Here is a 12,778-nt window from a genome sequence, read left to right as displayed (position 1 = left end):
TTTAATACTTGATGTACTAAAATCATTTTTTTCAATAAGATTCCTGGTGTAGCCATGACCAGTCTCAAAAAGTAAACTTTCTTGTAGCTTTAGCTTGACCTAATTAATAAATAAGGCATAAATTATTATTGAAAATACAATTTTTTGTGTTAATTATAATTAGTTTTATTAATATACTTTTTTACAAAATAATTTAATATAGTAAAATTAAGTAAAGAATTAAATTCTTTCCATAAAATAAAAAATATGCATTTTATCACATTTTTTTTACCTGATAATATAGAAATGATTATTTTGAAAAAAAGTTTCAAAATAATCTTTAACTTTCTTATTATTTTAAATATAATAAAGTTTATTACAGGAAATATAGATAAATATATACTTTAAAATTATTACAGGAAATATAGGAAATATATACTTTAAAATTATGCAATGGAAATCTTATATATTAAAAGCATGGAGAAGCAAGATGAGCGCGGAGAAGCAAGATGAGCGCGGTACTACAAGGGACGTGGTGGGAATCGAACTCGGAACCTCTCGCTTATACAGCGAGAGCTCTACCACTACACCACTACTGCATATATATATATATATATATAATGTTTTGTGTATTCATTATTTGCAAATATTTTTCTTTTTTTTGCTTAGTACAAGATAATACGAAATTTTAAAAGAAAAACTAAGAGAGGTTTTAGTTCTAAAGGTGTCATTATGCATGCTATTAAAGGTGTAAAGATCAATAACATTTCTATTAGATTAGCATCAAAAAAGAATAGCATTAATTACAGAATATTAACACAATGCTGTAAAAAAATTACCATTTCTAACCCATCACAAGGCTCTGCAACAGATCTAATTGACAAAAATCAAAACTCCACCTGCAATAATATTATAGGATACAAAAATCGAAAGATATTGCTAGACAAAGTATAAAAAGAACATGTCACGTACCTGTTGGGACAGCAGAAATTTATTTTGGTTTAACTCCTACTGAAGTAAAAAGCTTGCTTTTTAGCTTGCGAATAAAAATAAAATAAAAGTTCCCAATTCTTAGGTTGTAAATGAACCAGCTGGTAAGGATTGGTTCACAGGATTTATAAAGCGTCATTCAAATATTTCCATTAGGCGACCTGAAGCTAATAGTTTAATTTGAGCGACAAGTTTCAACAAGTCGAATGTTGTATCATTTTTTAGTAATTTGCAGCACTGTATGCAAAACTACACGTTCTCAACAAATGATATTTGGAACATGGATGAAACAGCTGTAACTAATGTACAAAGACCTAAAAAGGTTATTGCCAAAAAAGGAGCTACAAGTAGGAGCCATCGCGTCAGCTGAAAGAGGTACTCTTGTAATATTAGCATGCACAATAAATGCTATTGGAAATAGCATTCCACCTATTTTATTTTTCCTCGTAAAAACTTTAAAGATCATTTCCTAGTAGGAGCACCAACAGGAAGCGCAGGAGATGCCAGTGGTTGGATTAAAGAAGAAAACTTTGTAAAATATCTGCAACATTGTTTAGGCAATACAAAATGCACTAAAGAAAAACCTTGTTTATTGTTGCTTGACAATCATGAAATCTTCTTAGTATTAAAGGATTAGATTTGGCAAAAATAATGGAATAGTAATACTTACCTTCCCACCACATTGCAGACATAAATTGCAGCCCTTAGATAATTATCTAAGGGATGCAATTATCTAAGGGACTGTAAACTGCCTTCAGGCAGTACTATATAAGTACTGCTATGACTTCATGGTTGGTAATAAATCCTGGAAAAACCGTTACAATATATGATATTTCAAAATAGTAAACATTTTTTTTCCAAAGGCTTTTTCTCCCACAAGTACCCCAAGTAGCTTTGCTGAGACAGGTATTCACCGATTAAATCCAGATATTTTTACTGAAATTTATTATTGTCCTTACTATGTAACTGATTGCCCTGTCCCACCGTTTTCACAGGCTGACTCAAATAAAAATGACTGTAAACCTTATTCAATGCAATCAGAACCAACAAATAAAAGGTTTAATCAATCTACCCAGATACCAGATAATCGGGTAGACATAACAATAGAAGATCCAGTTTTATCAAAAAAAGCCTCAAATCAGGACCCAAACAACTCATTAGTTTTTAAAAAATTAATCATACCACCTGAGAGTGTTAGGCCTCTGCCTAAAGCAGGTCCAAGGTTAGCATCAAAAAGAGGTAGGAAAAAACGTTTAACTATGATTGTTACTGACTCACCTGTCAAAGCACGGTTTGCTAACAATAAAAAGAAAAAAACTAATAAAAAAAATATTGATATGAATCGTAAATTATTTATGATTAAAAGTAAAAAGAATTGATTTATGATTAAAAGTAAAAAGAATCCATGCATCTATTGTTTTGAATCATTTGCTAACAGCAGATCAAGAGAACAGTGGGTTCAATGCCAGGTTTGCTAAAAATGGGCTCTTGAAGAATGCACATCAGGCTTACAACAGTTTATTTTTGAATTATGTTCTCCATTCAACAATTTATAAAAACATTGTTTTTAAAAACACTTGCTAAAATAAATGTGTTTTTTTATAAAAACACACTTAGTTTAGCAAATGTTCAATAGCAAATAAAATTTGGCATTGATTTGATAAAAAATAAAAGCTGAGCAGTCTAAAATGTAAAAAGTGTGACAACCAGCCCCGCCCTTCCCCATTAGTTTTGGTTTTTGTTTATACTGATCATAAGTTGTAACTTTTTTAATCTTATTACTGATTTTACTTATGTCCATATTCGGTTGTTAAAAAATATTTTAGTCTTTTTATTGGTGCTGCACTAAGCAAACTTTGTATAATTAAGGAAAATCTTTGCATAATTAAGGAAAAAATAAGTGAGAAAGAATTGAATTTGATTTATTTAAAAAAATTGATTGATTGATTTAAAAAAATTTTAACTTTTAAAGTAAACCTATATTTTTTAAAATTTTTAATCATGCTTCCGTGATCTTTCCGAAAATGTTTTTATCAATTTACTGATAATAAATTTTTGAAGTGCTAAATGGATTTTTCTCTTTTATAAATGCGATAAAAAAGTATACTTTGTTTTAGTTAAATTAATAGACAATTTATTTTCAATTAACCATTCAGTAAGTTTTGGAATTTCAATATTGACCATTTTAAACTACCTTTTCTATATTATTATTGAAATAAAATAAATTTGTATCATCGGCAAATATGTTAGAATCTAAATTATGAGAAACATTGCTTAAAACATTTTTATGGAGTTTTAATTTCGAAATCATTTTCAGTGGTGGACAATCCTCGTAAAAACGCGCAACTTTGATGCAAACATTCTATATTGCCATAACTTTTAGTGAAACTTAGTCACAAATAGTTTTAGTGAAACTTAGTCACAAATAGTTTTAGTGAAACTTAGTCACAAATAGTTTTTGCTTTATCAATAAGCAGCAGTTGAAATCAAAATGTTTCAAAATCAATCAACTATAAATAAATTCAAAATCAAGATCAACTGTTAGAGAGGAATTTTAAATGTTCTAAAGACGTTGTTATTGTTATATTGCAATTATTGTCTATAAACAACAAAATAGCTTAATAACTTTACCCTATATATATATATATATATATATATATATATATATATATATATATATATATATATATATATATATATATATATATATATATATATATATATATATGTAAATTATGTTAGTGTATTTTACAAATAGAGTGCTCAATGTGGATAAAAAACAGAGCAATAATAAGTTAGTAAAAAACACTTCTCTAACTTTTTTCTTCAACTTAAAGTTTCACCATTGCTGGATCATCAAGAAGAGTTCTCCTGAAGAACTCTTCCTGATGATTTTACTTATTTATATATATATATATATATATATATATATATATATATATATATATATATATATATATATATATATATATATATATATATATATATATATATATATATATATATATATATATATATATATATGTGTGTGTGTGTATATTCTTATATCGGAGTCGAAAGAGAATTTTATGCAAAAAATTTTAAGTCACTTTTAACAACAATTACGCGACTTTAACAAATAAGCTTTATTTTAAGTAATTAAAATAATGCGGAAGTATATTGTTATTGTTTTTTAAAAAACTGCGCTATTAATGACTAGAAAGTTTTTTAATCAATAGTGTTAAGAGCTGTTTCGCAAGTATTCTTTAAAAGCGATTTCTTTTTGTACAGCGTTATTACGGAACTATTATTTATTTTTTTCGTATAATGCGTTACAGAAGGTGAATTTGCGCATGTACAACTTCTGCAATAGCAATTTGAATTACGGAAGAAAAAAATTTTTTAATACAATTACACAGGTCAACAAAAATAATTTTTTTTTTCTGGTTCCGAGGTTTTTTGTATTGCATTTCTCATTTTGATTTCAAATGTGCAACTCATTTTTTACCATCACGTCAAGTTGTAAAGATATCTGGGTTCAAATCTTTAGTATTTGGGGTAAAGTCCCTAATACTGTCGAAAAAAAAGTTGTTCAAAAGTATGTCAACCTGGGTCACAAAAAAAGCGTATTTTCATTGAGATTTTAGAGATGCTTTTGTTTGTAATAAAAATATGTACTTTTTGTATTACTGCTGAAAAACATTTTGTTGAAATTTTTTAAAGAGTCTTTAGCATTTTTTAAAGTAATTTTTTTGCCGAAAAATTTTGAGAAAAATATTTTATGTTTTCTATAATCTCTATGAAAATACGCTTTTTTTGAGACCCAGGTTGATATACTTTTGAAGATTTTTTTTTTTTTACAATATTAGGGACTTTCAGAGCCGTACCAAGGGCGGGGCCGGCCGGCCGGCCGGGGCGCGGCCTGAGGCGCCAAAATTGGGAGGGCGCAAACTTTTATAAATTAAAAAAACAATAATCAGTTTATGAAACTAATTTTCACGGCGTCGCTGCTGTTGATAAGAAAATTAATTAAAATTCCGCCCCTTGACACATACTCTTAAATATTAAAGCTCATATACTGAACAAAAAAGCGCCCTATAACACTAATATACCTTTGATAACTTTTGAGCATTATAATTCTATTATGAGTCGAACCCAAAAGTTATCTGGTGCTGAATTTAAGAAGAATAAAAAACAGCGCCAAGAAAGTGACGAAAACTACAAAACTGTTTCAAAAAGTGGTTGGTAACAAACTCAGTGGAGAAACAAATTATTTCAAAGGATATTTGTATTGAAATTAATGACAATTCAACAGATCCTATAATTGACTTTAATTGAGTTCAGATCATCATTTGGAATTAATTGAAGAGGAGATTTTCATCAGCCAAAGTCAAGAAGAATTTTGCACAACTGATTCAGAACCAACCAGGGAAGATAAAAATGTCTAGCTTTCAGGCCCAGCTGAAATGGACGAGCATGAACTTCATTCAGAAATCTCAGAAATTCCAGTGGCCTCGGAAGAAAATTTTCAACATAGGGATCCAGCAACATGGCCTAAAATAACGGACAAAACAAGATGCTTTTTGATTGAGCATAGGCCAGAGCAAGACAGAAGAGAATTTTTCCCAAACACGCTGTGTGATTTTGACAACAGAATGCGACACTTCAGCTCAAAATGGTATGAAAAAATTCATCCCAATGGTAAAAAATTTGTTTGCACTTGGCTGCAGTACAGCAATAAAAAAGATTCTTTATTTTGTTTTTGCTGTTTGTTATTTTTAACAACAAAAACCAACAATTTCTCAGAAATTTCTAAAGGGTTTTGTGACTGGAAAAAACTAAACCCAAGAATTCCTGAGCATGAAAACAACAATGAACACCAAAGATGCTATTCTGATCGGAAAACTCTTGAAAAAAACCTCAAGGAAGGAAAGACCCTGAATTCTGATCTGTAGAGAGTTATTAGTGGAGAGATGAAAAAGCGGAGAGATATCTTAAAAGTGATTGTTGATGCAATTTTTTTCTGTGCCAAGAACAATCTTGCCCTTCAGGGAACAACAGAAAACATCAGTCAACAAAACAGTGGCATTTTTCTGAGCTTAATTGAGTTGATTAGCCATTATTATCCTTTAGTGGCTGAACACATTGCGTCCGTTAAAGCAAAAAAAACCACAACATCCTACTTTTCTCCTTAAATTCAAAATGAGCTGATTGAGTTACTTGGGCAGAAAGTCAGGAAAGAAATTTTGTCAAACATCAAAGAAGCTAAATACTACTCTGTTCTGTTTGACTGCACTCCAGATACCTCCCACAAAGAGCAGATGACTCAGATCATCAGGTATGTCCGCATCAGTGATGAAACCTGCACAATTAAACGAAAACTTTGTGGACTTCATTGAATCTCACCAAAAAACCGGAAAAGGTCTTGCAACAGAGATAAGTGAAAAATTGGAGAAGGATGGTCTAAGCATTTCCGATTGCCGGGGCCAAGGCTATGACAATGGAGCCAATATGTCTGAAAATGCAATGGCGTCAAAGCTCACATCCATTCTCTTAATGAGTCAGCAAGATTTGTTCCATGCGCAGCTCACACTTTAAATCTTGTTGGTGTTCATGCTGCTGAGGTTTCCCCACTCATGATTACGTTTTTTGGAAAGGTTCAAGCCATCTTTAACTTTTTTTCAAACTTCACGTCAAGATGGGAAAAACTGATGAAAACGTTGAACATCTCATTAAAGGGAAATAGTGACACAAGATGGTTTACCAAAAAAGAAGCAATTACACCATTGCACAGACAAATCAAAGATGTTCTTCAAGTTTAGGAATCCATTATCCACAATCCCATGACAAATGCTGTCACAGTTAGCAGTGCAAAAGAACTTCTCATTCATATTGATTTCAGTTTTTTGTGTTTGTTGGATTTCTGGTGTCAAATTCTTTCTCTAATTGACCGGGAAAACAAACTGCTTCAGTCAAAAACCATTTCAATTGACATTGCCGTAAAAAAAATGAAATGGTTGAAGGCTTTCATTCAGAATTTTTGAGGTGTTGGGGTGGACAATATTATTAAAGATGCCACAGAAAAAGCTAACCAGAGCGGAATTGATGGTGACTTTCCAATTGAGGAAGCGCAAAGTGAAGCGAATAGCACTTTATGAAGCTGAAGATGACTCTCACCTTCTCACAGCAGAAACAGAATTCGGATCTCAGTGCAACTTTGTGTTTGACAGCATTATTACACAAATAGAGTGGCGGTTTGAGGCTGTTGTCTGCTGTATCCTCTGATTTTGGCTACCTCAGTGGGCATTCACTCTCTAAAAGTTCAGAAGATGAACTCAAGAAAAAAGCTGCAAATTTATCTTAAATTGACAAGGCAGATTTAGATTCTTCCGATTTCCAGTCAGAAATGGCAAGCTTTAAATATCAAGCTGCCGCAATGATGGACAACTTTGAAAAATCTAGCCCGATCGACATTTTGCAGCTCATTCATAAATATTCTTTGACCGATGCTTATCCCAACACAACAATTGCTATTCGCATCTCCCTCACCATACCAGTCACAGTTGCTACGTGTGAGAGAAGTTTCATTAAACTTATGCTCATAAAACACTATATGAGGTCAACGATTGGCCAAGAACATTTGTCTAGTTTGGCTATAATTTCAATTGAAAATGAAGTGGCAAACAACATTGATTTTGATGATGTCATTAGTGAATTTGCCTCAAGAAAAGCCAGAAAAGTGGCATTGAACTAAAGTTTGTGCAACCTTAATGACAAATTTTACTTATAACTTGATGTGATAAATTTTGTGATCAATAAATCATTTTTTTTGTTTAATTTTCTTTTTTTTTTTTTAAGGAGGGGGAGTGGGAAGGGAGGGGAAGAGGGGGCGCAATTTTCTTTTCTTGCCCGAAGCGCAAAATTGGCTCGGTACGGCCCTGGGGGCTTTACCCGAAATACTAAAGATCTGAACCCAAATATCTTTACAACTTGACGTGATGGTAAAAATGAGTTGCATATTTGAAATCAAAATGAGAAATGCAATACAAAAAACAAATTGTTTGCTCGGAACCAGAAAAAAAAATTTTTTTTGTTGACCTGTGTTATTATTTGAGCTCACTTATTTTTACAGTTTTTTTAAAATAAACTAATTTTCGTGCCTGCATTTAAAAATCAATTCCGATATTTTATTAAAAAAACATTCTAGGTTTGGATGTGCAATTATTTTAAATTTTCTAGTAAGGATTGTATACATTTGTTGGAAATTTTTTTATATGAAGGTGTTGTTTTAAGAATGGACCAACTCAGTATAAAATTACTAATATTTTTATCTTTTAACTGCTATATGTATTTTGACAATATGGTGTCTTTTGAATACTTGTTTTTTTTTGAAGCATTGCATAAGATTGGCAAAACGGTTTTTCCATTCACTCTCTGTTAAGCCAATATACTGTTTATCAGGTACATTCTTCAAGGAAATAACACATTTATATACCTCGATTTTTGATAAACAGTTTCCACACATTATAAATTTTTTTGTTGTTTACAATTACAATTTTCTCTTGTTTCTTTATTTAAGATTTCTTTTTTGTTTAACAAAGCCATATTGTGACCTTTTAAAATTTTTTCAATTTTTTTGTGCAACTGTAGCTAACTTCAATTGTATATCGATTAAAAGTTTTATGAAATTTATTAGATGGCGGGAAATGCTTATCGACTAATTTTAAAAACAATTTTCTAATGTTAGAGGAAATATTTTTGTTATATAGGGGTTAAACCAAATTACACTTCCGGTTCTCTTTCGTTTTTTTGCAATCTTTTTTTCAGGTTCAAGTTTAAGTTGAAACTTTATATGTATTTATATATATAAATATATATATATATATATATATATATATATATATATATATATATATATATATATATATATATATATATATATATATATATATAAACGTATATATATGCTTTTATAAATATATAAAATATAAATGCATATATGAAAATATATATCAGGTATGTGCTAAAATTCTGTGCCACATTTTGTTGAAATTTTATTTTAGGTAGTGACAGTTAAACATTTTTTAAAGTTGTTTATTTTTAGAAACATATATTAAGTTAGAGTATATTTAAAAAAAGAAATAGCTAAACTTCAATTTTATATGATATTTATGTGTAGTTGGTAAATTTTGAGTTTATTGATTTTGAAATTTAATTTGTTGCTCTCTCATAAAATTATAGTTGAAGATATGCTCAGATAGTTGGCAAACCTATCCTGTTTTTTTGATGCGCATTTCCTATATACTATCCAAGTTTCATAGAAAACAAAAAATGTAGCAGATAGCCTTAAATGTGTAGCATTTTTGGTACCCAATTTTTGTTTTTCAGAATTCGTTTACGGCGGATATGCGGGCGGATTTTTAAAACTTTTTTTTATTTAATAACATTTTATTTAGATATTTCTTGCTTTTTTTTTATTCACAAGTTTATAGTTAAATTTGATTGATTATAGTTAATTTGATTGATTATAGATAAAGTTTATAGTTAAATTTGAAGTTGTATTTTAAGAAAATCTATAACTTTGTATTTAGATTAAAACATATAATTTCATATTTAACTACACACTTGGCAAAAAAAACGAAGTAAGCTTATCAAATGGTAAATTTAATTAAAGTGCGTTTTAATATATTTACATTATATATATATATATACATATTTCAAGAACGCAGTTTTGCAAATAACAAACAATGAAAGAAAAAAAATGTTTGATCCAGAGTGCTTGTACTATCTTTTTAAAAATTCAACAATTAAATAAATTGTCTGTCAAGCAACTTGATAATTCAGATAATATTAAATAATATTAAATTTCACATAATATTAAATAGAACTTTCGGATTAAAACTCTGCTATAAATAGTATAATAATCGTATTCTAACTCTTATGAGAGTTGTATAATGTAAAATGAGAGAAAAACATAAAAAAAGAAAACTTGAATTTGGTTTTTTTATCTTTTAAAGCCATACTCTGAATTTTTTTTTTAATGGAAGAGGGGTAATTGCTATAATTACCCCTCTTCCATTAAAAAAAAAATTCAGAATATGGCTTTAAAAGATAAAAAAACCAAATTCAAGTTTTATTTCAAAAGCTGAAAACCTTTTGAAATTCAGCAATTTAAATTTTTTATTTTAATAACTTCTTTGGAATAAAAATTTTTATTTTTCATTTTTTGAGGTTGAGAGGGACGGAGGAGGGTGGGGAAAGGGGTTTAACGGATGATGAGAGTTCTGGAACACATAACCATGCCCATACATGAAAATTTTAGTAAAACATAATTTATAAATTAGTAGTATTTTAAATTTTAAACTAACTTTACTTATTTTAGATAAAAATAAGTTGTTTTAAATAAATATGAATTTATATAAAAGGAATTTATATACCAGGGTGTGTTGAACCATTACCACCACATCCTCCATTTCCAAAATACACATCTCTTATTTGTTAGTGGTCTGGAATATAATTTTGGTAACTTTTCATAAGTCATAGATTTTTTATGAATTTAAATTTTGATTTAATTTTTTTATTAATTTGTTAAGGTTAAACGCTGGGAGAGAGGGGGAAGGGGCAAAAACACGCCCTCCTAAAAGTCAATAAATATTGCACCAAGACATTTAAAAAGTCTCGTAAAGTTAAATTTTTACTGTATGCATTGTAAATTCCATACTAGTTACATTCGTTTAAAAAAAATAAGTTTATTTATATGGATTAAATATTTTTGACTCTAGGGTGTGTTTAATCACCACCACATCATTCTGCAACTTTAAGTTACAACTATTATATTTTTTTGTTTGGTTATTATATTTGTTTGGAATCAAACGTTGGAAATTCTTTATATAGAAAAATTACCCACTTTTTTACAGTTAGGGTGGTGGTTTGGCACCCATTCTGTCTAAACTAAATTTTGACAACAGTTTCCTCAAAAATTCTATATTTCAAAAACTTGGTACCTAAAAACTTAAGACTTTTTGAAGAATTGTTCGATTTTGATAACTTTTTTACCATCAAAATACTGTATTAAAATTTACTGTACAAAATTTGCAAACTGTTTGCGAATTGTTTGCAAATTGTTATCCAAAATTTTTAAACTATTCAAATATTTAATCGTTAAATATCATTGTTAAGAGCTTTAAATCAGTATTACAATGGTGAAAATTTCATAAAAAACGAATGATTTTACTAAAGGTTATGCAACAAAAAATTAGCGTTTGGCATACGGTAGTTTTATAATAAACAATCAACAAAAGTTGCAAAAAGTATTGGAATCCTCTATAAGGCCAGAAATTATTTAAACAAAAATAATTTAAAACAACTATACTACTCATTTATTCATAGCTATATAAACTATGCAAATATTGCCTGGGGAAGTACAGGTAAAAGTAAATTGCAATGTCTTTACCGCCATCAGAAACATGCAATGCGAATAATACATTTTTTAAATCGTTTTTCAAATACAAAACCTTTATTCAAAGATATGAATGTATTAAACGTTTTTGAACTTAATTTGTATAATACTTTATGTTTTACGTTTTGTTGTATGAACAACCCTTTATTACATGTCTTTAAAGATTTATTTACCTTTAAAGAAAAGAATAAATATAGTTTGCGAAATAAAAACTATTTAAAAGAACCCTTTTGTCAAACAAAGTTTAATCAATTTTGTATAAATTATCGAGCACCTTATCTCTGGAATAAAATTGTCCAGCCTAATTTTGATTCATCTATCTCTTTTTCTGTTTTTAAAAACAAATTAAAGAATATTATTTTTTCAACGGATAATATATTGAAAAATTTTTGAGATATTATTTTAACAATTTATTATTTGAAATGTTTTGGATTGTTATTTTGTCTTAATCTACTTGTATTGTTTTATATTTACATTGTAATTTTTATATGGTTCTGGCGACAAGATCGTTATGATCTTCTTCCGGATTCCAAGTTTATATATTTATATATTACATGTAAATCACGACATGTAAATAATGTAAACTAAAAATTAAACTTAAAAAAAATAGAACTTCATTGTTTAGTTTGCGCATTACTTTGCTTCAGTTATATTTTAATTCAACTTAACTTTAACAAAAAAAAAAATTTATTATTAACAAATTAAAAAAATTATAAATAATAAGATAAATCAATTTAAATATGATTAAAAATTATATTTTTAAGTTTAATCATTTTATTATACAACTTTTTTTACGTTAAATTTGTTACGTTACTATACGTGTACATAGCCTTTTTAAGGTAAAAAGTTAACTTAAAGAAATTATAAACCTTTATAATTATATCTATTTTTCGCAAGCGAAAAATATGACTGATAGAAAAAGCCGGAAAATCATGTGATTTGTGTAATAGCAAGTTTTAGCGAAAAACAAAGCCCGTTTTACCCACCGTACTATTGTTATTACTTAAGCCACATGATTTTTCGACATGAACCAAACTAAAAATTAAAAAATTACTATAATAAAGTTTTTTAATTACATCGATAATTAGCGGAAACATTTCATGTTAGTTAGTATTTAGAGAGATGAATACATGTATTTTAGAAAAAGCGCTTCAGAATATCGTTTGTATATCGCCTCGATTTACATTGATTAATACGCCCATCCCAATAAATAAAAGATTTATTTGTTTTAAAATATACAACGTATTATAAAATTTAAACATACTCAATTGTTTTCCGTATGATTATTAATGTTTTTAACAGAATTGTGGCTATAAAAATAAACTAGTTTTAAAGCAAATAAAGTATTGATATCCAAAGATAGTAAAAGTC

The 12,778-nt window shown here is 28.6% G+C and overlaps 1 protein-coding gene across 1 annotated transcript; it reads left to right on the top strand.

Moving 5' to 3' along the window:
* The first annotated feature begins 5,414 nt into the window (after positions 1-5,414).
* On the top strand, positions 5,415-5,903 carry LOC136081169 (zinc finger MYM-type protein 5-like). The gene has a single exon (XM_065798466.1). It carries the CDS (start codon positions 5,415-5,417, stop codon positions 5,901-5,903), a length of 489 nt encoding a protein of 162 aa, XP_065654538.1.
* Positions 5,904-12,778: the final 6,875 nt, after the last annotated feature.

The sequence above is a fragment of the Hydra vulgaris genome, chromosome 06 (genome assembly GCF_038396675.1).
Source record: "Hydra vulgaris chromosome 06, alternate assembly HydraT2T_AEP".
Lineage (NCBI taxonomy): Eukaryota > Metazoa > Cnidaria > Hydrozoa > Anthoathecata > Hydridae > Hydra > Hydra vulgaris.
Note: the sequence above shows the minus strand (reverse complement) of the source record. Positions and strands in the feature narration are given on the sequence as shown.